Source organism: Micropterus salmoides, unplaced genomic scaffold (genome assembly GCF_014851395.1).
Source record: "Micropterus salmoides isolate LMB-PRFRI ecotype aquatic unplaced genomic scaffold, ASM1485139v1 Ms_hic_scaffold_1928, whole genome shotgun sequence".
In the NCBI taxonomy this organism is placed as follows: Eukaryota; Metazoa; Chordata; class Actinopteri; order Centrarchiformes; family Centrarchidae; genus Micropterus; species Micropterus salmoides.
Genome location: NW_024041071.1, coordinates 469 through 27,945, shown reverse-complemented (window position 1 = coordinate 27,945; position 27,477 = coordinate 469). Strand labels below are relative to the sequence as shown.

At 40.1% G+C, this 27,477-nt stretch overlaps 2 protein-coding genes, 1 long non-coding RNA gene and 4 other non-coding genes across 8 annotated transcripts; 6 read left to right on the top strand and 1 right to left on the bottom strand.

Annotated features, from left to right (window-relative positions):
* Window positions 1-1,825: 1,825 nt before the first annotated feature.
* LOC119911162 lies at window positions 1,826-3,240 on the top strand. Its single transcript, XR_005445821.1, has 5 exons — window positions 1,826-1,892; window positions 2,149-2,237; window positions 2,436-2,552; window positions 2,801-2,873; window positions 3,054-3,240. It is a non-coding gene; the product is annotated as an uncharacterized LOC119911162 (long non-coding RNA).
* Window positions 1,963-2,053, top strand: LOC119911163. The gene has a single exon (XR_005445822.1). It is a non-coding gene; the product is annotated as a small nucleolar RNA SNORD60 (small nucleolar RNA).
* On the top strand, window positions 2,276-2,366 carry LOC119911166. Its single transcript, XR_005445825.1, has one exon. It is a non-coding gene; the product is annotated as a small nucleolar RNA SNORD60 (small nucleolar RNA).
* On the top strand, window positions 2,647-2,734 carry LOC119911164. The gene has a single exon (XR_005445823.1). It is a non-coding gene; the product is annotated as a small nucleolar RNA SNORD60 (small nucleolar RNA).
* Window positions 2,910-2,991, top strand: LOC119911165. Its single transcript, XR_005445824.1, has one exon. It is a non-coding gene; the product is annotated as a small nucleolar RNA SNORD60 (small nucleolar RNA).
* An 841-nt stretch (window positions 3,241-4,081) lies between the features above and the next one.
* LOC119911161 (guanine nucleotide-binding protein G(I)/G(S)/G(O) subunit gamma-13-like) lies at window positions 4,082-7,383 on the top strand. 2 transcript variants are annotated; one of them, XM_038729973.1, is made up of 3 exons: window positions 4,082-4,401; window positions 6,744-6,848; window positions 6,969-7,383. In XM_038729973.1, the coding sequence occupies exons 2-3, from the start codon at window positions 6,751-6,753 to the stop codon at window positions 7,072-7,074; spliced, it is 204 nt and encodes a 67-aa protein (XP_038585901.1). In that variant the 5' UTR covers window positions 4,082-4,401; window positions 6,744-6,750; the 3' UTR covers window positions 7,075-7,383. The 2 variants fall into 2 exon arrangements, with proteins under 2 accessions (XP_038585901.1, XP_038585900.1); XM_038729972.1 differs by having other exon boundaries at window positions 4,094-4,401; window positions 6,741-6,848.
* Window positions 7,372-23,226, bottom strand: LOC119911160 (chromosome transmission fidelity protein 18 homolog). The gene is made up of 22 exons (XM_038729971.1): window positions 23,009-23,226; window positions 21,719-21,796; window positions 21,486-21,636; window positions 20,407-20,596; window positions 20,125-20,217; window positions 19,610-19,662; window positions 19,372-19,513; window positions 19,029-19,253; window positions 18,844-18,941; window positions 18,614-18,737; window positions 18,361-18,497; window positions 18,143-18,236; window positions 17,906-18,004; window positions 17,688-17,818; window positions 17,315-17,429; window positions 16,916-17,140; window positions 16,538-16,687; window positions 15,225-15,355; window positions 13,492-13,636; window positions 13,261-13,356; window positions 9,327-9,396; window positions 7,372-7,601 (listed from the first exon to the last, which is right to left on the bottom strand). Exons 1-22 carry the CDS (start codon window positions 23,094-23,096, stop codon window positions 7,480-7,482), a joined length of 2,757 nt encoding a protein of 918 aa, XP_038585899.1. The 5' UTR covers window positions 23,097-23,226; the 3' UTR covers window positions 7,372-7,479.
* Between the last annotated feature and the right edge of the window lie 4,251 nt (window positions 23,227-27,477).

Here is a 27,477-nt window from a genome sequence, read left to right as displayed (position 1 = left end):
CTATGATGCAGAAGTAAAGCACAAAGACAGAAAGTGTCATCATAATGTTTCATATCCAGCAGACTTGTATATGTTTTGCAGTACAAAGCCTATTAGAATAACACATCCCTAGTAAAACACCCTGACTCCAGTGGGTTACCTTTATCACAAGCAACTCTCTAATAACCATGGTTTTTGTCATTTTTCAGACATTTTTCATGAAATGTATAGAAATGAGTAAGTAGGGCAATATGTAACGTTACATAGACATTTGTTAAACCCCAAATATTGCTAAGGATACCAGAACCATCCTGATTTCAAGACTCTGCACCATATCACGGTGAGATTATAGCAGTTTGAAATGCTTCCCACTTGGTTCTGAAATCAAAAAGAAAGGAGTGATAAGCGGCGTACCGCTGTCAGTGGAAGATGAGGAATTTCACGGTATTGAAGGCGAGTGTGAGGCGAGAAGACTTACAAGATTCCAACAAGGAGAAATGGAGCAAAGTAATTCTGTGTGTTTGACTTTTGAGGGAGATTTGCCAGAGAGGGTATATTTAGATTACATATGTTACAGGGTGAGGCCTTATCAAAGAGCTCCATTAAGATGCTTCAGTTGTCAGGAATATGGACATGTGGCTGCAGTATGTAGAGGAGTCAGAAGATCCGGGAGATGTGGGGAGAACAAATGTGAAAGAGAGGACTGTGAAGAGAAGCAAGAAGAAGCAAAGTGCCTTCACTGTGCGGGAAATCACCACGCGGGGTCAGCACAATGTAAGGTGGGCACTGTAAATTTATTGCACTGGAGAAACTATTTCATCCAGTAGGTGGCGGTAGTGCAACATTTTGGATGTCAACCGCCATAAACCAAAAGAAGAAGAACGACAGCCGAACAGTGGAGGGCAGCAAAACGCCATCGATGCGTCGAGTCAGCCGAATTGAAGAAGAAGGCGGCTTCTGCATCGTGCTGTTTTTATCTTAGTTAAAACGACTCGTTGTTCAGATAGCATTGTCCAGTACATTAATGGGGGACCGATACGCATATAATATAGCCAGATAATCCCATAATCACTTTTCAGAAAGTCCGACAAACGAAACTAGCCAGCTTTGTATGTAGCTAGCCAGCCCAGGAAGGGGAGAGGCTTCGGGTTCCCGTTGGACGGAAGCGGTTTATATTAACCTCTGGTGCAGTCACTTAGTTCTGGCAGCATGGCAGGAGAGACGAAACCCCGTTTTATCTTTAACTTTACCTCACGGCAACAGAGATGAACCGGGCGGTTCGGTGTCTCTGGAAGAAGACTAATCGGTTACCAGAGAAAAGTCAAACATGTGAGTATTAACGCTATTGTGAACCAACTTAATACCACGTTGGTCTGGTCACCAACACGTGGCTGTTCTGCACGGGCCAGAGACCAAACGGATCACCACGCCGTGTTTCCTCTTCTGAAACAGTCAAAAGTAATGTACTCTTTCTTACATTGACCTACAAAACAAGTCTATGCGAAGTTAGATCTTCATTCACATTTTCAGCCCTAACTTGGTTCCCGTATGTAGTTAAGTAGACGTAAAATCTCAAAGGTCCAGCTAATTAAACTTGTGTTCAAGATCTAATATTTATTCCTCAGCTGACCTTTTCTCTTTTTCAGTAAGTTACATGGAGGCTGGCGTCGGCACCTGGATGACTTTCAAGGCAGTTGAGATGAAGAAACTTAATGTGTTTTGCGGGTGGCGACCACGGGTAAAAAACAAGAGGCGAGTTACTGAAATATGAACAAATAAAGGATATGAAGGTGGTATGCCTAAATATTCAACGTGGTTACTTTTTTTTTTTTAATCCACTTTACATATACAGCTGAAGCTGGTACACAGAGGAGCCCGGGAGCTACCTGAATTAAATCTCCCAACACTTGAGGGTGAGCACTGGGATCAAAGTTGAATGCCTTGCCATGTGTGAGTTCATATTTAAGCATGTGAAACTGTTTCAGCCTATGATGACATACTTAAAATAAACTTTTCTGACACCTACTATGAGAGCTGAACTCCAGCTCCTGATTCTAACTTTTTTCTGAGGCTCCCCCCCCCCACCCCATTAGTGTAGTCTTCACCTCCAAAATTGTGACTTTTCTTTAACTTTTTTTTTTCTTTTAATTTCTCCACTTTCTCTTTAAGAATGAGAAGACTGAAACTCAGAACTGGCTACACAAATGTCCTGAGATCGAAGTTCTTATTGACAAGGACCTCGCTGGATTTGAGAGCTGGTGAGTTTCTGCAGCATGTTGGCATTTGAGTAACTTGTAGCCGGTGATGACAAATCAAATTACTTTTCTGACACCTACTATGAGAGCTGAACTCCAGCTCCTGATTCTAACTTTTTCCCCCTGAGGCTTCTGAAGTGTATTGTGTAGTCTTCACCTCAAACTGTGACACTTCCTTAAGTTTCCACTTTCTCTTAACAGTTCGGACTGTTGGGGTAAGAATGCGAAGACTGAAAACTTCAGAGCTTCTGAACAAAGATCCAAGGTCCTGAGATCGAAGTTCTTATTGACCAGGACCTTTGCCGGATTTGAGAGCTGGTGAGTTTCTGCACCACGTTGGCATTTGAATAATTTTACATTTACTCATTTGGCAGATGCTTTTATCCAAAGTGACTTACATTTGAGGACTTGTAGCCAGTGATGACAAAAATCAAAACTTTTCTGACACCTACTATGAGAGCTGAACTCCAGCTCCTGATTCTAACTTTTTTCTGAGGCTCCAACAGTAAATGTGGGTACACGTTGTTTTCTTTATGTGAATTAAAACGAGCTACTCTCGCTTACAGGTTGATTCATGACACAACGATGGGGAAAGTGCCTCTTCATGATGATGCTGGTGATCTTGTTTTTATTTTAAAGGTAAGTCTGTGCATGTGTGTTGCACATGTGTGATACAGCCAATGATGACAAATAATCATTTTCTGACACCTCGTATGAGAGCTATTTGCTCCTGATTCCAACTCTTAACCTGAGGCTACAGAGGATATATTTCTGTTTGTCACAGATTGTTTTAGTCTAATCTGCATTTGTCTCTTTCAGGTGCCCAAACACCAATTTTTTTTTTTTTTTTTCCCCCAATGTCACCACTGACCAGAAAGCTGTTGTTGTTCTAAAGGAACAAGCCTGAATGAAGACACTACAGTGTGTAATATGGTTTAATATTGAAGCTATTGCATCAAACTGTTGACTTGTATTTGTCGAATAAACAGTAACTGAGTTGGAAACATTTTCTGAATGATCTGTTGTGATTCAAGAAAACCGTAGTACTTTTGGCCCAATAGTCTAGCATGCCAACCATAAAATAACTTTGGCACCAAATTTTGATCCAGCTGGCCACAGACCTGCATGTCAATTTGATTTTTAATAAGTTTTTATATTTGAACTTCACCAGTGGCTTAGAGTTGATGTTCACCACATCAGAAGACATTCCCCTTCCTTTTTAGATGTGAAATTAAGTGTAAGTTTAAGCTGAAAAGATGTGCTTACATACTATTCATATGTAACTGAAGAATTGTTTCTCAAATGGTCATAATTGAAATTGGAGGTTCATAGGACAACTTAAAGGTTTTGTTTTTGGGTTTTTTTATTTGGCCCTATTATAAAACACTAGCCAGTTTGCCAGGAAAAGTGAGTTCCAGTCCTGTATTTTGACACACTTGCTGACTTTTGAAACGGGGTTGAAACCCTGACCCACAGAATAACCAAAACAATAGGAAGAAGGAAGAAGCAGGCACCATGTGTAGTTTATACTGCTCAGTGCTAAAGCGGATGCAATATAAATGTTGGATCCCATAAAGTTTGACTTAGTGGTCTGACGAAAAATAAGTCATCTAGAAACCAAAACCATATAAACTGGAGTATCATTGTGGACATGTTTGGTCTTCAACCTCACATTTCTTCGTTTTACTTGGGGATCTCTGGAGAATCTAAACACACAAACCGACATTGGCTCTGGTCATGTGACCAGAAATTAAAATTAATTCCCGGGCTGTTTTCCCTTCGGAGCCCGTCCTCATTTGCGTGTTTCCTGCCTCTGCTCAGCCTCGGCGCGTGTCCGGATTTCCATACAGGTGCGTCCTCAGCTCCAGCCCTCGTTTGACTGTCAAACCAGGCGGCGCGGCTCCTTTCTCCGCCCTGCGCATCCCGCATCCAGTCGCTACCAGAGAGGAGCGCAGGGGAGTGCCCTGCGCAGCGGACTGCCGACACACACACACGCAGCCTCCTCCCTCCTCCTCTTCCTCCTCCTCCTGCACTGAAGCCGGACTCCTCTGCCAGGGAAACTCCGCCGACTCTCAGCTGTTATTGTCGCTGTCAAAGCCCCGTTTGCATTCTCCACCAGCCGGCTGCACACAAAATCGACCAGCGGTCCTCTCCGGTAGGCCTGACGGTAAGAGCGGTTGTTTGTGCGGGGGGTGGGTTTAATGCGTTTCCATCCACATCTAATCACGATACATCTGCGTTTGAACTGCTGTTTGGATGTTTTAGGTACACAATGACCAGCTATACTCGGCATTATCCTCCTACACACTGATGTTTATGTCAAATGCGATTTAATTTACTGTAAATGTGTCATCAGTAGCCTGAAATGTCCCTGATTGCTGAGTGATAGAGACTGATGTCACTGTAACGCATTTAGATGACCATATAATTAAATGATGAAGGCATTTTCACGGAACAGCTGGCTCCAGCAGGATGGATGCTGGTGGAGGAAACAGGCACCGTGCAGGCGACTTACTTAGATCCATTAAAACGATGAAGAGGATGAGGGGGGAGGAGGTGGTGGGGGGGGGGGAGGAGGGGGTGGGGGAGGAGGAGGGAGGCAGTTCCCAATAGGGAGGACTAAACTGATCCATGGTCGGCCTGAACTCTCATCTGGGCCCTCACTCGCTTCCTGCTGTGGCAGGGTGGGGCAGAATTTAAAAGAAATAGAAATAAAAGCCAGCAAATGCAGCCGGCGCACTGAAGTGACCGAAGTTACTGAAGGAGCCAGCGATGTAAAAACAAACTGGATTTCCTCGAGTAGCTACTGTACTTCAGTAGAGTACAAATACCTTTGACATGGTGCAACTTGATACTACAATACATTTATGACAGTAACTAGTCACTCTGCAAAAATACAGTCAGTATCCACTCGGCTGCCAGTTTATTAGGTACACCCAGCAAAAACTAAAGCAGTGTAATACTACAGTCCTGCAATAAATCCTCCCTTCATGAAGGTTCAGTTTTTGTTGAAGCTGGTTTAGAGAGAAGTTGATTCAACACTATGATCATTTTCGAGAATGTAGTGCTGTTCAGCTGTTTTGCATTTTACAGAGAGGTGAGTGTGTTGTTTAGCTTGCCCTCATTGATAGGAGGGCAAAATGATAGAAACACCTGTCTGTATAATGCAATTTAAACTGCATGAAGGTAGGATTTATTGCAGGAATGTTGTATTAGACTACATTAGTTTTAGCTAACCTAATAAACTAGCAACCGAGTGTATATTTATGCATATATAAATACTTTACATATGGCACATATTATATGCTCCTGTAATAGGCTTCAGTGCTATAGATAAAACTAACAAAAGCATAAAAAAGCGGTTTGACTTAACTTCCAAGGGGACCAACGACAACCTTTGACATACCGTATAATACGCTAATACTCTTCTCAATGAGTATTTTTACTTTTGATGCTTCAATACATTGCTGCTTAACACTTGTGTCCTATTACTTTACTAAATTTCACACCGTTACATGGGCTGACATGTTCCTTCATTGCGATGATCATGGGTTGTTTATTTTGAGTCAATCACACATACACCAACCTGCTGTCGTTAAATAATGGAGCACCAATAACAGAACATCCACATGTGAAAATAGTCCCCAAATAAATTGACATATGTATTAATTTTTGAATATAGTTTGCCAAAAGCTACTGGGCTCAGCTATGGAAGAAAAAATAAGAGAATGTCCTTCACTAGTGGAAGCACTGATGCTTTACATGAGTGGTTAAGATTGCTTTTTTGTGAACTACTCACAGCAAGTTAGATGTGGTCTCAATTAATGGGTCAACATATCATGTTGACAGTAACTATTATTATATTTATACATTTATGTCCTAATAAGGTCTCCAAGGAGGCAACCATCTGGTCTATAAGGTTTTCTCAGATATTGTCAAATCTATCAAAGAGAGCAGCTGTTCCCACCAAGGGGTCACAAATATGACCTAACAAGAGAGGAAAACAAAAAAATATTTCCGCTTCACACGGTCATTGAAACAAGCATTTTTCAGACTAACTTTTCATCTGCTTATTCTTATTTTACATCTTAAACTTATTCAAATAAAGTGAAGAGAAATCAGCGTGAAGTGGTCACATCCAGTAGACATTTGCAGATACAAGAAGAAAATACAGTTTTGTTTTAAAGAGTCACAAGCCAAAAAGGTTTGGAACCACTGAAGTATATTGACATCCTGATTGTGCAATAAAAACTGCAGTTTATTCTGCTCTATTTTCGTCTTTCCAAAAGTGAAACTTAAGTCACGTATCTACTCAAGAGAAAGCAAAATTTCTGTCGAATGCACTAATTAAAAGATGTTACTGCTGCTGAACTCGACCGCAGAACTCAGTGTCACTTTTCACAACAAAACGTCTGATTTTTATTTCCACCAAGTTTTGATGTGACGCTTGTGTGCCCGAACTCTTAAATCAGCTCGAGCTTCAATCTGTTCTGTGTGTCCGAACAGCAGAAGCATCATGGAGGAGTTAGACGTCCCACAGATGAGGAGAGAAGTGGAAAGCCTTCAGTATCAGCTGGCAATCAACAGAGAGAAATCCTCCATCACTGTCACCGAGTGTGTATTGTCCACACGCACGCACGCACACACACACTCTCTCTCTCTCTCTCTCTCTCTCTTAAGTATCGCATATCAGATTCATGCTGACGGTGTGTGTATTGTTATTTTTTTTGGCAGGCTGGTGAAGTGGATCGAGGGTTGTGTTTGTGAAGATCCATTTCTGAACCCTGAGCTGATGAGAGCCAACCCCTGGGTAGAGAAGGGCAAGTGTGTGATCCTCTAATGGTCACACACACATACACACACACACACACTGTCACAAATGCATAAAAACGACATAATCATGCACTCCCATACTCCTTCATGCTGAACTAACTCTCTCTCTCACACACACTATTGCTGTTACCATGTTTATTTATTGGGAGACTCCTGAATGCTTTTTAATTTATGTGAAGACTACTGTGTGAGTGTACAGCACTGAGTAGCTTTCTAGAGTTTGTTTTGATGGGACTGCTGGGAAATGTTCAACAACAACATGTTTTTATTGGCTCTTTACACTGTCAATCAAAATAAAAGACTGTTTTGAATTTAACAGCTGGATTTTTGGATTTATTCAGACGGATTTAACACAGGACAAAGAAATACAGATGTTACTGAAGCAGTTATATGTGTGTGTGTGTTTCGGGGGTTACAGTAGTTCTCTGATGTAGACATTTCGTCTGACAGCGTTGGACATGCCCTCGTTGAAGCGGAACCACACATCACTGTTGCCCACTGCCGTTCCCATAGACAGAACTGGACATTTCTCACCTACGCACAGAGGAAAAGGGCATTTTTAGGTTAAAAAAAAAAAGAATAAAAAACACTACTGGGATGATTGAAAGAAGAAAGAGGACCCGCTGGTTCTCAGGACAATTGCTCAAAACATTAGTCACTTAATCTAATAGTAAATTGAAAGCAAAATGATTGAAAACAAGTTAAATGCCTGTGACTAATCTAGGGCTGCAACTAACTATTACTTCGGCATTAACATAAAATCACAATTTTCCAAAGCCCAATGTCATGTCTTCAAATTGCTTGTTTTATCTGAATCCAAAAAAATATTTAGTTTATTATCACAGAAGAGTATTAGACTATTATAGAAGCTGGAACCAGTGAGTTTCTGGCATTTTTGCTTGAAGTGTGAAGAGATTATCAAAATTGTTACTGATTCATTTGATCAACTAATCGATATGGCTCTAGTGAATTACTCTCATGCGATTAGAAAGCCTGAACACCTTTGGGTTTTGAAAGTTCACTCTCACATTGTGGCAGCGTCATGTTTCACAATAGGGTGTCACTTGAAAATTGCAGATCTATATTTCTATTTCTATGCAAGTATGGAGTGTTTGTCAGAATTAACAGGAAAGCAAATTATCTTATGGTGCAAATTTGGTGAAGTAATCAACCAAGTAATCAGGACACAGGATGTAGAGCTGTGCCTGTTTTAGTCCGCAGAACCCTGTCACCGTTCCTGCTTTGACCTAAAAACAGCCACAGTTCTGCGTTCCCACCCTGATTACCATGTTGATCAATTCTGGGAATGCAGTGCTTTCAGAAAGCTTTAATGGGTCCACCTATAATTGCCACGACCACTGAGCACTGACTTGGAGCCTGTTACCAATTGAATAAAAATGTACCTGTGTTTGAATAGCAATCGCATTTATCGCCTACCTAAACTTTAGAGAATTAAAACAAGAGGTCTTTCACAGAATATTTGTAAAACCTCTTTTTCCTCCACGCTGATAGGAGCAAGTTGCTGTGGTTTTTACACTTAATGTATATGAGAAATACTGAAAATATAAACAAAAGCAATTACTAAAAATGATATGAAGTCACAGAGGAACTGCAATATGCCTTTCCAAAGCTGTATGCAAAGTGGAAAACACTATTTTGAAAGTATTTTATCTCAGGTGGCCATTTTGGAGGGGACATAACAAACAAGCTTTTCACTTCTCTTCAAGACCTCTATTGTTTATGCAAATTTGCTATTTTGGGTGTGGAACTGCGACGCATTTGAACACAGCAGTCATCTTTGTTTTCAATGACACCAAGACACTGGGAGGCCGAGCCCCAGTAACTTCTCTCCAAACGTTTATGATGTTTTTGAAGCTAGAGTGACTATAGGACTTTTAAAGAAATGTAGCAAACTAAGTTATGTAGGCAGTATTATACATTTTATTTACATAAATAAATTTACATGAAGGCTATTTATTGTCAAATATAAAAGGAGTAGAGCTGTATATCAGGCATTTCAAGTATTTTATGTTGGTAACAGAAATATGACATTATAGCATTTATAGTGGGAAAATGCAGGTGGCAGTGCTCCTGCCTACAGTCTGCCGCAGGGGCTCTAAATTAGTAACGTTACATAACACAGTCAGTAATCACCTCTGGTGTGTTCGGACCTGATGTGCCTTAAGGCATTTTTCCCTAAAGAGCCTGTGTTCTCAAGAGGTTCAGAAAAAAAGAAGCTGCACCAAAGTCACACAGTACCTGTGTCTGAGGACGACTGCGGCCTCTGAGGTTTGGGGGCAACAGCTCGACCAAAGAAATCCACCTCCGGCTGCAGAACACAAACACAGAGTGACAAGGAGGATGAAGTTAGTCAGGAACACTGTCCTCAACAAGCCTCACATGCATGCACACACTCACACCCTCTCATTAGCCTAATTTCCCAGTTTCACCATTAGGGACTGTAACCCAGTGGCTTCTAATTATCCTCATTTCTGCCCTCTAGAGGTTCACTCTCTCTGTCACTATGGCTGCGTTTCATTAGTCGCTCAGCATGCCCCGGTTGACTTCCCCTCGGCACTTGCCCTCGGGGGAATCCAAGCCGCCACGACAAGTGTGTTCCATTTGTCAGAAAAAAACTTGTGAACTCAGTGAGAGCGACCCCCGGAGGGCCGAGGGAGCACGTCAACAACGATGGTCACTCCAGAGGTGTATATATCACCCACAATGCATTGCAGTCATAAATTTGTTGCTAGAAAATACATCCATGGTTAGGGGGCAGTAATGTACATAAATTTGTTGCCTAGTTAGTTCTTAAAATTTAATTCATAGCTTGATATGTTGTAAATGTCATGCAACTAACTGCAGTTAATAGTTACATAAGATTGTTGTTCTGTTACTTCTTTATTCCCAAAGATATCCATAAACGCGTGGGGAAACTGTTGTTTTGCAAGATATCATAAACCTGTAGCAATTACAGTTATGATAATCATGATACAGATCACAAATAGAAATGTCTAAATCAGAAACTGTTACAGACGTATTGCATTTATGCGTAGAAGACGCCTTCGCCTCATTGAAAAGAATCTGTATTTCTGATGATTAGTAAAAAGTAGTACAGTGCTATGCCAACAACTGGCAGTGGATCCATAATAGTTTGGTGCTGAAAGTGTACAAGGCCAGATGAGATTTAAAGGTTAGGTTTGTGGCCTCCGTGCAAAGTATGTTGTTGTATAATACTAAGGGCTGAGGAGAAGTGAATGAGTAATTGTAGTGAAACTACTAATGAAACACAGCCTATTACTGAATTAGTATATCTCTGCAGTTCATCCACAGAGGCTGTGATATTCTGTGCAAACCCGGTGCAAAAAGATGCTGACTACTCCTCTCTGGCTCCACCTACAGGCATCACGTAACACTTTCAACTGTGAGAAGCTCAAATACTGGTAGAAAGTGTGTGCTTCATCTTCAACCACCTAGGTACTCAAATAACCAAAGAACCCCCACAAATCCTTGACAACTATTTAATGAAAACTAGCTGTGTAAATGGCCAGTCTCTGAAAAGTCATCTTGCAGTGTTTTCTACGTACAGTTTATCAAGACATCGAGCACACCTCCCCTGGAGGTTTGAAGCTACACAATGTCACATTGTTTTCATGCCCCCCCCCCGGCATCTGAAAAAAAGGGTATGTGGATTTGCAGAAAAATATTGACCTCAAAATCACTAATCAATAAAAAAAACTGAAGAGTTAAAGACATTTTTTTATGTTTTATTCAAAATTAAAATTAGCTAATTTTTATCTTGAACTATGTTGAGGATTAAAATGTATCTTTGAGCTCCATCTACACTGATAAATCTTGCTCTGTATCTCACCAGCTATAATGGTTTAAAAACACTATCACAAATGAGTGTGTCCTCCAGCCCACTTGATGTAATACCTACAAAGTTTGTAGTGAAAGTAATGGATTCTGTTGGCCCCCATTTGATCTCTGTTTTTAACAGCTCCCTATCTACTGGTTGTGTCCCTGATTATTTTAAAACGGCTTGCGTGAACCCGCTTTTTAAGAAACCTGGTTTAGATCCCTCCCTCCCACAAAATTTTAGACCAATTTCAAAACTGCCTTTTATTGCAAAGATTCTAGAAAGAATTATTTGAAAAGTTTCAGTCTGGTTTCACAAAGTATCACAGCACTGAGACTGCCCTGCTTAAAGTCACCAATGACTTTTTAATGTCTGCTGATGAAGGCATGTGCTCAGTCCTGGTACTCCTGGACCTTAGCGCTGCTTTTGACACCACTGATCACAACATCATGTTAGACAGACTGAGGCACTGGGTGGGGATCTCTGGTACTGCCCTAGAATGGTTTTCATCCTACATGTCAAATAGGAAGTTTTGCGTGTCTGTAAACATCTTTGTCTCTTCGTTCTGTCCAGTTAAATATGGTGTGCCTCAGGGGTCGGTCTTAGGACCCATTTTGTTTACCTCGTATCTGCTTCCCCTTGGACATATTATCCATAAACATGGCATTTCCTTTCATATTTATGCTGATGACACACAAATGTACTTGCTCGTCAGATCCACAAACACTGGAATACTGAGTTCACTTACTGACTGCCTTTGTGAAGTTAAAAAATGGATGTCAAATAATTTCCTCCAGCTGAACTCAGACAAAACAGAAATCCTGGTCATTGGGTCTTAATGTGATTTACTAGGGAACCAGCAGATGGCAAAACAAATACTGCCATCTGCTGGTTCCCTAGTAAATCACATTAAGCCTTTTACAAAGAACCTTGGTGTCTGGTTTGATAGTAATTTAAATTTCGAGCAACACACCACAAAGCTTGTTCAATCATGTTTTCATCAACTTAGAAATATAGCAAAAATTCGATCTATGTTAACTTTTAAGGACATCGAGACCATTTTACACGCCTTCGTCTCATCACGCCTCGATTATTGCAACAGCCTTTTCACAAAAATCTACTGATCGACTCCAGACTGTCCAGAACTCAGCTGCCAGGCTTTTAACCAGAACAAAGAAATATAACCACATCACCCCTGTGTTAGCTTCATTATACTGGCTCCCAGTATGTTTTAGAATTTACTTTAAAATTTTATTGATCACTTTTAAAGCTCTTCATGGCCTCTCGCCTTGTTATATTTCTGACCTTTTAGTCCCATACACACCAGCACGTACCTTGAGATCCTCGGGCAGAGGTCTGTTGTCTGTTCCAGAGTCTCGACTGAAAACTAAAGGGGACAGAACGTTTGCAGTCAGGACCTCGAGGCTCTGGAACAGCCTGCCCAAGGAAATCAGGTCGGCTGAGTCAGTGAACTCTTTTAAGTCCCTTCTTAAAACATACTTTTATAAGAGAGCCTTTCACGATCTTATTTGACTTTATTTTATCCCTTTAATTTTATTTCATTTATTTTATATTTATCTTAAACGTGTATTTTGGTCTTTTCAATGTTTTCTTGCTTTTATTGTTGTGTTTTGGGTATTGTTGTCTTTGCACTTTGTAACATGTTTTTGAAAAGTGCTCTACAAATAAAGATTATTATTATTATTATTATTATTATTATTATTATATTTAACAGGGTTTTTAGTGTGAGGATTTCAGTTTATATTTTTTATTTCTTACAATTTGATGTTTGAAAACACAAGATGTAGTTCAATGTAAATTATTGTTTTTTAAGTGGTGAAACATTATTAAAAATGTACAACACAAAAAAATGGAAACCCTGGGCTACATCATTTTGCACAGTGAAGTAATTATAAGAAAAACACATGTTTTGACTGGAGAGTGACTTGAACAACTGCATTCAGTCTAAGTTGTCAAAATAGAATGTAAATTGATAAAATTAAGGTTAAACATAGATTCATTCATTTAATTCTACTTCATGACTAACCCTAATGGAGGCTTTATATCAAAATGGTTGGTAGAAAACTCTATTCAGTCACACTATGATAGATTCACTTCCCCATGTGTGGATGAAAAGCTTGTCCCAGCCAGGAAAACCACCAAATTAGTTTTTTGTTTAGGGTCAAGGTTGTGATTAGGTATGTACTGACTGTAGTTAAAGTTAGGGATGCATCTCCAAGGATTCAAAGTATATCAATGTAATGTCTTCTTTTGTGTGTGTGTGTGTGTGTGTGTGTGTGTGTGTGTGTGTGTGTGTGTGTGTGTGTGTCTCACCCTGATCTCCACTGTCGTCAGTTTGACAATGTTTTCCAGCCTCTGCTGATGGTTCCTGGTTGGTTTAGGACCAGCACTCTTTTTTTCTTCCTCTTTCTGCATCACACGGACACAGCGGATTATTAACACATTAGATAATTAACACACACATGGTCATGTGATTATTTACAGGCTCTACTGTACAGAACAAACCCACACTCTGTTGGGTACAACGTGTATCTGAAGTCTCACCGCTGCAGGATTTCGTTGGAGCATCAGTTGCTCGGCTCTCCTCATCTTCTCTAGCTCCATCTCTCTGCTGATGGTTTGTTTGGCCTGATACGTCAGCTGACGTCGTGGAGGCAGGCTCGGAAACCTCACTACCTCCTCAACACGCCTGCAAAAACACATGCAAAGTAAATAGCTCTACATAAACAAGAACAGAATTTACACTAACGCACGCTTTAACAGCATTTAGCTGACACAGAGGTGAACCATGTCAGATGACAAACAAAATAACAAAAAGCTTCCACTTTTGGTGCCATGTTTTCCAGACTAAAACCCTGAATCTGTCATTTTCTAAAACCTTAATCCTCTTACTGGTGATCTCCATCTTTCTCCCACTCCCACACACACACACACACACACACACACACACACAGCACATGCCCTGTAAACTCTCACTTGATGCCTGATGGACCTAAATATAACTAAAGATAATACCAGTCTATGTGACTGTGAGCTATTTATTGCAAGTCATCTCTATAAAATATCAGCCGTGTTATCATCAGAACTTGACAAAATCGAATAAAAGAGCTTGGAACTCAAATTGGATTATTCACTATGCAGCTAATATTAAGTAGTTTAACCTCTAGCTAACACTTTTACAGTAACTGTTTACTTATCAGAGGTGTACAGATAATCACATCATCTAGGATATCTGTATCAATCTTTTACTACAAATTAGGTATAATTTACAATACATGTACATTTATTTACCTTTAAGTTACTTACATTTTGCTCTCTCTTAGTGTAAAAACAAATATAACTGCAAATATAGGCGTGACTGCATTCCCGTCTAGTGAGGGCACTGAGAAAGTTCCACATTAAAGCAAATAATGATTAAAGGTGTTAAATGTCTTTTGGCTCAAAAAACAGACAGATTTTATATGAATAAGATTTTTCTGTATGTCTCTCCCTACTCAATGCCTCCAAAACCAGGCAGTGTTAATAATTCTGCCACAGTCTGACCAATCAACAACAGTGTCCCAAAAAAAAAAAAGGTGTCCAATCAAATGATTCTGACTGGGCGTATCCGCTGTCTGTGATGTTAAATGTTTATATCCACAATTGTGTTCTACGTCTTTCTCCATGAGGTATCAGAGTGTGGTGTTGTGGTGAGCTTGAGAAGGCAGGTACAGGAAGGCGTAGATCAGAAGAAGCAGCAGTAGAGCTAAGACTAGAGGCAGGCCCCAGTCGTTGGTGACCAGCACCGTCTCACAGCGAGCCTGCAGGAAGGAGCCATGCTCCTCACCCTCGGCCGGCATGACTGAGATGCACAGCTAGTTATTCCATTCAACATAAACCAGAGTGTCTGCTGTCCTCACATGAAGGTCCAAGATGAACGACGATCTCCCACATTAAAGCGTGAAGTGTTTGAACCAAAATGTGCTCAGTTCAGCTCCTTTCAGTTTAGTCTTTTAATTTAAACATACCTCAATATATCAGATTGTCTCTTGCTTTCTTTAAACTTCTTTCCTCCTAATTTCACTGCTCTAACAATTCAACCCTCATTCACCCATCCATTCATCTCTCCGTCCATCCACCTGCAGCCTGCTACTCTGCTCCCACACTACTACCATCACCCACAAGCACACACCAGGTGTTGAGGAGCTTATTCACTAAGCCTCCATGCAGAGAACCACAGTGTGGACAAGAACAGTGACCTTCAACACCTCAGTGTGTGTGTGTGTGTGTGTACTCACGGCTCCAGCATGTACGTGTAGTGTCCCTCGGGGGTGCGGTCCTGCCTGTATGAGAGGTTGTATGCCAGCATGGTATCAATCAGCTCTCGCATCTGCTCTTTCTCTCTGCTGCTGAACAGCTGCGGATTTACCTGCAAGAAACACACAGGATTTGAGATTAGACTGGCATTATACATAATATTTGTTTCTTATAAAACCCGACCCATACCAATATCTAAAATTCATCACAACTCACACACCATGCTTCATACACCCAACCTTATCAGCTATCCCGCTGTCCTGAGTTTGATGCACCAACACATGCATAAAGGATTCACTAAAAGAAAAACACCTAATGCATATTTAGAGTGAAAAATCAAACCTTAAACTGTCCAAACTACTAAAATTAGACTCTTAATCCTGTGTGCACATAATTTGTTAAGAGAAATTGTGAGTAAAATCATAGTTTTGTTTATTTTTAATCAACGTTCCATGGTGTTTGTTTTAGGACAACATTTAGTGGTTAGTTTACTCTCATCACAAAAAAAACAAAACAAAACAATTTCACAAGAAGACTGACAATTACTACCACAACTAGTTTTTAGCAGAGACACATTTGTTATTATTTGCTGAGGTTGAGATGTACCCCGCTGTGACTTCTGTCACCATACCAGTACAATTAGTGGAATTTATTTTAAATACAAACATTAGAAAATTACATTTGTAGCAACGCATCTCTCTACATTTGGCAAAATACAATCAAGTGTTGCAATAAAAGGGGTACACCTGCACACTTACTCCATGGCACAAAAGTTTAATAATGATAGCATTATTACTTGCCCTGACCTGACAAAAATCTGAGTAGGATGGGTTTTTTTTCATTGACACTATTTTCTGATAGCCTAGCACCGGCGTGATGTGCCTATATTACTCTTCTTCACCTAAAATTCACTCCCTGGCCACTTTCTTAGGTACACAAGTTAATGCAATCGAATACAATTTGTTCTGCCACAAAGATTACTATATTAAAATGTATTTCTAATATTCTTCCTCCCTCTCAATATAATGCAGTCCAGTTCAACAACTTCAATAATAAACATATAGTTAAATTAATATTTCTCTGTAACTGAAGCAACCAGGGTATTACTAAATGCTTAAATGCACTGCCACAGAAATAACTCATTGAAGTAATCACTGCAATCATATAAATCCATCTGTATTTTCTGGCAGGTCCACACATGATATATAGATGCATTGCTGCAATACCCGGGGGCCCAGTTCCAACATTTACAAACAGACACATTCACAGATAAACTGTATGTGCTTTTACATACAGGCCGCAGTCTGGGACAGATGATGTCGAGGAGCAGTGTGAGAATATCAAGGGTCAGGCTGAGCTGGCTGATCCTCGTTCTGATGCATGCTGGAATGTCAGCCAACATGGTGGACAAGGCGTTCTTGCTACTGAGGAGCCGTGAAGAGGCCTGGAGGGGACACAAAAATGACTCAGGAGTGATATCTCAGTTGTTATCATCCAGATTTCCCTGCCTAAAACATCTCTGTATGTGTTTGGTCTTTGATTCTTGTTTTTATGTTTGTTTGTTTTTCTATTCGTTGCTTATTTTATTTGTCTTCATCCAATTTAATGTGCTCTTCAGTTTTGTATGTTTTCATCACATTGCTTCTCAATTGTGCATGTAGTTGATTGGTACCTCGTGTTGGCTGTGGGGGTAGCTGAGGCGGGGCACGTGCGTGTGGGCAAACAGGAAATGGAATGAGACGGACAAGAAGGGCAGGTATCTCATGAGAGAGAAGTTCTGCCCGTGCAGAATCTCTTGGTTCAGCCTATCGGAGAACGACAGCCACTCCAGAGCCTCACATACACTCTGCAGGTTGGGGTCCCTCACACGCATGGACAGATAATTATCATACAGACCCTGAGAAAAAAAGTGATAATATCACACCTAAGATATTATAATGTAGTGTTTTACTATCCATGAATATACAGTAAAGCTTAAATGTTGTTTCAGAATATTCTTTTTGATGCGAGTAAATCATGGGGCATGTTTCATATATCTATAAGTAATATATGAGGAAGGAGTGTTGATTACCTGAGAAACCTTTTCATACTCTCCAGTAGATAAAGCCAAGTGTAGAATGTGCTGAAACCTCTGAGCTCCACCTCCTGACCCTGGTGCCTCCTCAAACCCCTCACCAATACGTTTCCTGAAAGAACAAGGACAAAACAGAGGCAGAGAGAGGTAACAAATACAGTAAGACCATATCAACCTTTGATTCAAAAGGTGAGACAAGTTGAAATTTGCAAAAAAAACTGGAGTGTCTTTTTATTTACTCTCTTTTCTGTGACGACGTTGCCCTGTTCTCATTACTGCTCACAGATCAAAGTACAAAATGAAAGTCTGTCACAGACAAGAGAAAGGACAGACTTATGACTACTATAAATATACCTATAATATACCTTACCTTTTTGTTCGGTGCAACTGGAAGATCTCCTGCCACAGATGGAACAAGCCTTTGTTCTGGTCCTTCTGCCCCACAGAGATACACTGGATGGTTCTGGAGTCCACCTGCTTGTGGCCGCGACCGTGGAGGAACTGTAGAGACAAGAATGCATGCTGTGATGTTATAATACTGTCTACTACTGAACAGCTCGTGCTGTCCTTCACAGTACTGCCACTCACCTGTAGTGTGTTGATGCAAGACCTGATGTCATTATCAGTCTTCTCACACAGTGACATCAGAGTGCCTGTGTCTGCCTTCATCCCCTGCCGGAGTGAGATCTGCACACAAAAACTCAATGTAAACCTACATTTTTAGTGTGTTCGAAAATGCTTGTGTACTCCTATGTGTTACTGTAAGTGTGTGTGTGTGTGTGTGTGTGTGTGTGTGTGTGTGTGTGTGTGTGTGTGTGAGCTGACCTCTGACAGTCTCTGTGCGAGGCGGGAAGGCTGCGTTTGGGGGAAAGTCAGGAGGAAGGCCTGCTGCCTGAGAGGTCTGAGAGCTGGAACATAACTAGAATGAAAAAGAGGTGATCAGAAAATGGCTGCAAAGAAAACTTAAAATCAACACAGACAGCTTCCAAATTTACAAAAATGTACAATTTGATGCTATTGTTCAACACCACAGTCTCTCTTACAGGTCGTTACAGATGCAAATGATTGGTCGAAGCAGGATGGACTCCTTCTTCTTTTTCTTCTTTGCAGTCTCTGTGCCAGCCTCCCCGCCGTGTCCGTCTTTCCTGTTCAGAGTTGCTAACAGAATGTTGATTGCAGCCTGTCGAACACCACAGATGAAGGAAAAGAAAGACATTTATAACCAGGGTTGAAGGAGTGCATTAACACTGAAATCAATTATTTTGCTGTTAATGACTTTAAGTGTCCAGAACATACAGCAGGTGCTCCATCAATCTCATCAATAATGAGGCAGTTCGGCCTCTCATTGGCTCCTAAAACGGACTTCATCTGAGTTGCTGTGTCGATGCGTTTCTGGAACACCTCTGCACTGCGATCATCACTGCAAAAACATCAACAGTACCACTGAGGTCACCACAGGAGGATTACTGCAAACCTAATTCTTAAGATTTACTACTATCATTATGTCATTATTAGGTTTGTCTAACCTGGCATTTATTTCCACCACATTATACCCAGCATGCTTTGCTATGATGTGGGCCAGGGTGGTCTTCCCCAAACCTGGAGGACCAGACAACAATGCCACCTAAAGAAAGATCAAAATAAATCATGTTTTGAATAACAACTAAGGCCTCATTAAGGTGAAATTGTATTGACATGCAGGTGTGGTTACCTTGAATTTGGGTCGTTTGTACTGGTCCAGTTCAGCATCCAGTAGCTCCTCAGTCATCTCAATCTTGCTCTTGAAGCGATTTGGATTCTGATTTGCTTGATTGGGTTTGAATGAGTTCAGGGTGGGAGCCTGTCTTTCAGACCTGGCAGGGCGGGCCTTCCTCTCTCTTCCGAACACAACGGTGTCCCAAAGTTTCAACCACTTGAGCAGACAGCGGTTGGTGAACTACAATGAAACAGTCCCACACAACTGGCATCAGTGTAGGATACTTGGACTTATCATTCACTTAGCATGTATGTAGACATGTGCGATAAGTTATACAGAAACACTAAACATTACTTACATCATCACTGAGAAGCTCTGTGTAGTGTCGGGGAGAGAATCTGTCCACCCAGAGTCGAGAGTTTCGGCCCTCTGTGTCTTCAGGATCGTCCTTCTCTTCATCGTCTCTGCTTTCAGGCTGAACAAACACCTCGTTCACGCTTCTGAAATGTGACATTAAAAAAAACAAAAAACAATGGAATCAGATTTTTGATGCATCAGTGTGTACATGTGTGAGAGACAGACGGGTTGTGAGTTACCTGGCCAGCACCTCTGTAAGTTGCAGAGATTCTTCCACAACCTGCTGGTGACGCTGCATGATTTCAAAGAAAGAAGACATTTGAACTTTGCAATCTCGACAATCTCATGCTGTTGTGCAATTAATTTATAATAATAATAAATAAATCTAAAAGTACAATAAGTGAATCACTGTGTGTGTGTGTGTGTGTGTGTGTATGTTATTCATTTGTCAAATGAATTAGTGTATTAATTGTTATTTAAAGCTGCAGGCTTGTAACTTAAAATGATGTAAACATTCACTCATTACAACATGAGATTGCTCAATCAGACATAATATAACAATATCACAATGTTGTTTTGGCAGCAGATAAACTCAATTCTTTGGGTCGGTGTATTTGTCTAATCATAATCAAAATGTTTGGATTTAGGGAAACTGATTAAACCATTAGCACTTGTGATTACTGAGAATCAACAGTGTGGTTATGTGCATGCTACTTGGCGATTATACACAAACAACTGCAGCCTGGTCACTCACCTTCTCTGCCTCTTGTTCTCTCAACACACGTATTGGCACCGCCAGCAGCCCCAGTGCACCATGGGAGTTTGGTTCCATTCTGGAGTCCACTACCTGGAGACACACACACACACACACACACACACACACACACACACACACAGATGAATGCAAATAAATACATCATATATAGGCCCAGCACACTGGAGGTATGTATGCTGACAGTAAATCAGGGTTAAGACCAGCCCAAAATGTTTGTTTAATATTGAACATCACAGATGATTAACTGCTGAGGAGTTTAACCTTTGTCCCTTCGTCTTCTTTTTGTCTGAGGTACACCCGACTCCCCGATGAGTCTGTCACACTGATGTAGTCTCCCTCTAAAGGAGGCCTCCTCAGCACATGCAGTGATGCTGGCGCCACTGTGGGAAGTCGCCTGGGCGTCTCTAGGATTTCAGCAAAGCCACTGATATCCAACACAGCTGGGGTAGACCTAAAACACACAAAACATGTTCAGAAATCTGCTGTACTGTGTATCAAAGGCTGGTTCAATTTTTAAAATATAAATAATGATAAATGTTCACCACGTGCTACAACAGGCCGATATTATGTCTTTATAGTTCTACTTTTTGTCTGAGCAACAATCAAATCCTCAGATCTGACATGTTGTAAAGAGCAAATGTTTGGATTTTTTGTAACTGTCAATATAAATCTTGCATGCTGTATATAGACATGTATACATGCAGATACTGTACATAACCACTCTTCATGTAAATGAAGTATTCTATTTCATTACCCATTCATTATTTATTCCTTTGCACCATTTGTTTACAATTTACAGAAATGCTTGACTGTATATAGACATTGTATGTTGTTGCTCATTGTTGCTTTTTATTTGTACACACACACACACACACACCTATTTTTCATCTACTTGTATATACATAATAGTTAAATGTTTATTTTAAATAAACTTTGTTCAGCTTTGTTGTCCTTGTTTTTAGCTGTGTGTCGATTTCTAATTTCCTGTAATTGTTCTTGGAACTGTGTGTAATATGCTGACCAACTGATTTTCTGTCTATCAAATGATTAATTGACTGAATTGAATGAATGCAAAAGATACAAACTTTAAAAAGTGTTTGAACAAAATGGCAGTTTAATGGTCTACACCAGTGATGTGTCACCAGCTACAGGTCAGGCGAGAGCTTTCGTGTCTCTATAAACATCACACTCCCATGTTTCATCCTTGTGATGTCCTGCAGAGCTAATGCACAAAATGTCTGCATTCTACTGATGTCTCGTTTTCCCTCATCACATTCCATAACATGGACCGTTTCCCCTGGCAGCTGACACTGTTTAACACTGGTCAATGCACCTCTTACCTAAAAGTGTGAGTGGGTTCATACTGCTCTGGGGAGGACGGCGGTGTGATGTCATCACCCTGTGCCGGGGCTTTGCTCTCTTGAGTTTGCTGTGAGTTGAAAAGTCGCTTGGCCACTCCTGCATCCTGCTTCTGCCGCTTCGCCTTTGGGGCTGCAAGGACAAAGTCGGATTTAAGGTACAAACTTACAGCAACAAACAAACACAACAGGGACAAAAACACTTGTGAACTCACTGATGGGCTGATCATCCAGCAGGTGCTCTATGTCAGCAACGCTGTCTCCTGGACCCTGCTTCTGATGTCCTGAGTCCTCTAAGCCATTCAAGCAAATGCACACACATATAATTAATGTTGAAGTGATACGTTGGTAACACAATCAATACAAAAATAACTGATAACATTTTTGATAATAAATTAATCTTTCGTTTGGATTTTGTACAGCCAGAAAAAATTTTTATTAATCTAACTTCTGGCTCTGGGAAGTTGTGACAGGCAGGTTTCACAACTTTCTGACATTTGTTTGACTAAATGATTACTTGAGCTAAACAAATAAAGACAACACATCATAATAGGCTTGGAGATCACTTTTGAAGTCTACCTTAAACACTTCAATCCCTCTGTCCCACTAGCTCTGGGCAATAAAAAAATAATGATAATTGTTGCAATTTCATTTTCCAACAATATAACAAATGTTCAATAAATGTTTGATGAACAAATTAGCACTTTTTTTTCCTATCAAGATATTTATTTTGTTGAGGAAGAGGGACTAAAATAATAAAATAATAATTTTTGCTTGTTGTTATTGTGATATTTATTGTGATAATTATTGATATGGAATCATATGAAATATTTTATTGCAATAACATTTTTGGCCCCATCGCCAAGCCCTGTGGGACATATTGCCCAGCTCTGTGTTCCACACAAGGGCTGTGGGCAGCCACACATTATTAAAACCCACAGAACAGGTTCACTCAATAGGGAGGGGTATGAGAGGATTAGATATAGTTTGAAAATTGTTAGATTGTTTTCATTGTGTGTGTGGGTGTGTGTGTGTATGTTGAGGTGAGTGAATGAGGGAATAAAGGTGTGTATTTTTTTTCTGTCAACATGAAACCAAATAAAAAATTGTTCTCACACCAAGGAAGAGATAGAACTGACGGACAAAATAGCGTCAAACAGCGTGGATTAATTATATTTTTACAACCTTACAGCAAATTAGAGAGGAAATGATCAATGCAATCTGGATGTTAATGGGTTAATCTTACGCATGGACAATGATGCACTCGTGTGTTGCCTACCAAAGTGAGTGCTAAGTTAGATTTGTCCAAGAATTATTTTTAAAAGATTTAATATATGAGCTGACAGTTGCTTCAGTGTAATTACCTCCGATGCTCCAACGGAGCAAACAGAGACAGCTGGGGTCCGTGTGTGTTTTATGATGAAGATAGCAAGGTGAGTGGAGATTAATATAACAGTTTAAACTCAAGTTATAAAGTCTGTTAGCTAACGTTAGTGGTTCCTCACCCTCCATCTGAGCCAACACTTCCAGCTCGTCGGCGAACTGGTCCTCGAAGTCGTCCTGTATCTCGAAGAGTTCGTCATATTCGTCCATATCGGCCTGGACAGGTGCACAGTACAACCAGAGACCCGGTAAGTTGTTTAGTCTAAAGACAAACAAACTATTAATCCGTTTCTCAGAAATATTGTTCCCGTTGCTTTTTCAGCAGCCTCCCTTATTTCCCGGCAATTTTTTGTTGTGAAGTATTACTTCCGGGTAAAGCGAGTCATCCGTTCTCTGATTGGTTATTAAAACTTTTCTCTGCTCCCGTCATGCTCCGTGGGGAACACTTTTCTTTAAATTTAAGAAATTTGGGGGGTTAAATGTCCATCATCTCCTGTAGACTATGGTTGTGACATGTGTAGCCTGCATTACTGGCATGAAAACGCAAAGACCACGTTGTTTTACTTTGACCGATCAGGATAAACAAGTTCTACCTGAGGGTGGCACTACATCTTTATATCTTCATAAGGTGTACAAACATCTTTATATCCTCACATGGTGTACAAATTAGGTAAAGTAAAAAGGTATCCTATGTAATAACATTTTAAAGTGTATTTTAAGTAGTCTCGTTTATCACACTTTTACAGGAAGCTTTATTTAACTTTTTATTTATAGCCTGAAATGTGTGAAGGTTTTATATTGTAATTTGTGTGTCTTTCTTGAATAGGCTTGGCTCTTAATTTGCATACTTATATTTATTACTTGGACAAATATTTTCTTTTGTATGATCCACTTTGAAATTGCCTGAATCAAATTTGCTTCACTTCCTTTAGAAGTTGGACCACTGACAATTAATGACTGACTCAATGGGCTTTAGTGTTCTTTTGAATGCTCCCTGCTGGGCAGGAAAAAAAGCTCTTGTGACCAAAAAAAAATACCACTAAGTGCTGTTTACTTGTTATGGAGGTGTTTATCCGTAGATGACTTTATCATCATACAGCCTGTTTCACTGCTGCTCAGATTAAAGACAAATAGGCAGCTAGGAAGTTCACAATGAAAATTCATAAACTGCTGTCCAGGATGGCATCAATGTATGTGCAACAAGGCACACTGATAATAACTGTTCGGGTAGAGAAAGCTTATTATTCCTTTCAATGTTTGGATATTTCCTCATCTGTGAATTACAAATATGTTTGTTTGTTTTTGTTTTTCTAACACTTAAATCTCAGCACATATTTTCTCAGTATCACACAATCACTCCAGATAATGCACAGGGAAACTATACAGAATAAGGTGCTTAAGATGTGAGTCTGTTTTGATCTGCAGCTTGTCTGAATTCTCGGCTGCAGACTGGTCTTCCTTGATTTCTGTTGCGGACTATCGAGCCCCATTTTCACACACTCAGACGCTCACGTGCACATGCCATGTGAAGCATGTTAAGGTGTGCATGCAGACACAAATACATGAACATATGCAGGAAGCTTGTCTTTGTCCCTCTATTATTAGAACACTTATGACATCTGTGGTGGAAAGTACCGCAAGTATTGTCTTAGTCCAAGTTTGAGGTAGCCTACCTGTATTTTACATGAGTATTTCCATTATATGCCACTTTATACTTTTACTTTTTTACTGTTACTACAGTTAAGAGCGACATGTTTTGCTTTTTACTCCACTACATGTATTTGTCAGCGATAGTAACTGGTTATTTGCATATTCAGATTAATAATAAAATATATAATCAACAAATAAATTATGATGTATTGTTAAAATACTTTAATAAAACTTTATCGATTGCTTAGTGAAATTCACAAGTAAAAAAAAATAAGCCCCATCTTTACCAAAATATCTGAGTGCTTCTTCCACCACCTCACAATGATATATTAAATTCAATGAATTTATGTATTTAGATGTGTTAGTTACTTTTCTTGTATTTGCCATGTAGACCTACTGGAAATTGATTGGCGAGCAATTCTAAATTCTTCTAAATGCAAAGTTATTTGTACTGTGGACTGTTTTCAATAAAAGTTTCTGTTGCACACAAAATCGTCATTCGTCTTAAGCTTTGACATTTTGTTCTGTGTGTGAGTGTGTTTGTGTGAAGGATTAATGATGATGTTTGTGACGTCAGGGTGTCTCTACCATCTGCTCCTTGTAGCAGACAAACACTGGGTACGTGTGACACGGAGTTAATTTCACACCAGGGAGTACAAAAGCAAACTCTTCCCAATTCCTCTCGGCCTTCTCGTCCTCTCATGTTGTCCGTGAAAAATGTCCAGATGTGTTTAAAGTAACTACAGCAGTTGAAACGCAGACTTAACCTCTAGCCTGGTTATTTGTACCCCAAAAATCATGGATAAAAACATGCAACCAAACACAAAGGTGGTTCTGACAAGTTGAGCGAGAGAAAAAGAAGTCGCTTGAGGCAGGTGCAGCAAAGTGCCTCAAAAAGAGACTTTTCTTTTGGTGCTGCTGCTGCTCCTACTGTTAGACGCCGTCAAAAGTTAAAAGCACAAACGTTAGAATAAAATACAATCAATAATAAAAGGAATGAAATATGCAGATACAAATAACGCCTACACTACATAAAGATAGATACAAGACAGACAGCTCTCATGAAAAATAGCATGACAGCACAATATTTGGTTTGGTGAAATGTGGATATTATGTAGCCTATGATAAGCAGGAGCAAGCTGTTAAACTGACTATAATAATGACAATAATAAACAAACATTTTGACATGTACTTATCTTGCATAAAATTGTCAAGAATTCAGAGCCCCTGACAAATGCTTTGTCCGGAGAGTGAGCTGACTAGAGACAAATCAGTCAGCAAAACCTCAAAAATTAAATTTTTTGGAGTAACATCTTCAAAAAAAGAAAAAAAAAAAGAAAAAGATTAGGTGTCACAGTTTTCACAAGTTGTCTCAATGGAGTAAAATTATTCATATGGACTTTCAGATTATTTCCTAAAAGTTACTGAATGAAACTATAAACAGGTAAAAACTGTTATCTCTCTCCCACACTTTCACTGACCCTACTTAGCACTTACCAGCAAATGTTTGTGTGTTTAGACGCTAATGATTATAAACTTGTCATTGCCAATTATTGACCGTGTGTGTGTGTGTGTGTGTGTGTGTGTGTGTGTGTGTGTGTGTGCATGCATCAGCGCGGACTCTGGTCCACATGAGCATCTGCCGTAGTCCACTGCTCGCCCATACCATGCACTCCATTATCCCCTAGCACAGCGTGTGTGTCAGCGCAGCAGGTGCCACATTAAGGTGATGTGTTTAATCATCAATTCAACCGAGGGACTGCCCCTCTTCACACATACACGAAACACTCAGACTTTCTGTAACAGCAAGGTCAGCTGCTTGTTCAGACAAGAAGGGACTTTTACCAAAGGCTGGAGTGTGTGTGTGTTCATGTTAGTAAGATAGTTATTTTTGTATAGGTGTTGCAACAGAAGTGAGCATTTAAAGGCCGAGGTTGTTAATGAGACTGTCTGGTGGTTTGCACGTTTTTAGGGAGTGTTATGAGTTCCTTTTGGTGTTCAGGGTGTTTGCAAAGTAGGTGTACAGTGTCAGATTATGAGAGGGGGTTGACGAGACAGGTGTAAGGGTTAGATTCAACAGGTGTGTGTGTCTTTGTGTGTATGTGTATATGTGTGGCTGTAAGGGCACGACAATACAAGAAGCAAACTTGTGTGTTTTTGGTGGGGTTTTTAAGTGTGTGTGCACATTGTTGTGAACTTCTTGAAGATGTCTAACGACACCACCAACTTCTACGCCCAGCATCAGCCCTTCAGCTTCTCTGACATTGTGGTCATTGCAACCTACTTTCTTCTCAACCTCGCTGTCGGCATCTGGGTGAGAAGTGTATATATGTGTGTGTGTTTTTTTTGCTTATGTGTATGTGTGTGGATGCTCCTGTGTAACAGTTGTCTCTGTCAGTCGTCATGCAGGGTAAGCAGGAATACTCTGAGCGGATATTTCTTGGCTGGACGGGACATGGCCTGGTGGCCGGTGAGTGTGTGTAACACTGCTAAAGTTGTTTTTGTGAATAAAGGCCAAAGAGAAGTTTCCAATTCTTGTGCAGATGGTATGTGTTTTTATCTTTAACTGGATGAAGCTAAATTCATTTTTATAGTTATATAAACATCTACAAGCTTGGATATGATTGTAAAAGAGTGATACTGATATTTGGCAGCCTGGCAGCAGGTTCAAAGACAAACATAGTTGGTGCACTACAGTTCAGAGGGAAATGTTGTACTTATTACTCCATTATAGTTATCTGCTAGTTTCTTGTCAGATTAAGCTTATAAAGTACAGTATACAATGTAGTCGAAGATTGGATTAGTTTCCAAGCTTTTTGGCTTGTGACCCCTCTAACCTTTTCACGTGATTTAATTTAAATAACTTTTCGAGGCGCAAAGAGTTAAAATTTAAAAGTCCTACAAATTTGTATATCAGAATTTTTTTTTCTTATTTCCTGTC

Coding starts and splice junctions, on each gene's coding strand:
- LOC119911161 (XM_038729973.1), top strand. CDS start 6,751: ATGGAGGAGTTAGACGTCCCACAGATGAGGAGAGAAGTGGAAAGCCTT. Junction 6,849..6,968: donor TCCTCCATCACTGTCACCGA/GTGTGTATTGTC, acceptor TTTTTTTGGCAG/GCTGGTGAAGTGGATCGAGG.
- LOC119911160 (XM_038729971.1), bottom strand. CDS start 23,096: ATGGACGAATATGACGAACTCTTCGAGATACAGGACGACTTCGAGGAC. Junction 19,254..19,371: donor CAGAGCTTCTCAGTGATGAT/GTAAGTAATGTT, acceptor GTTTCATTGTAG/TTCACCAACCGCTGTCTGCT. Junction 15,356..16,537: donor TCTGTCCCAGACTGCGGCCT/GTATGTAAAAGC, acceptor TGTTTCTTGCAG/GTAAATCCGCAGCTGTTCAG.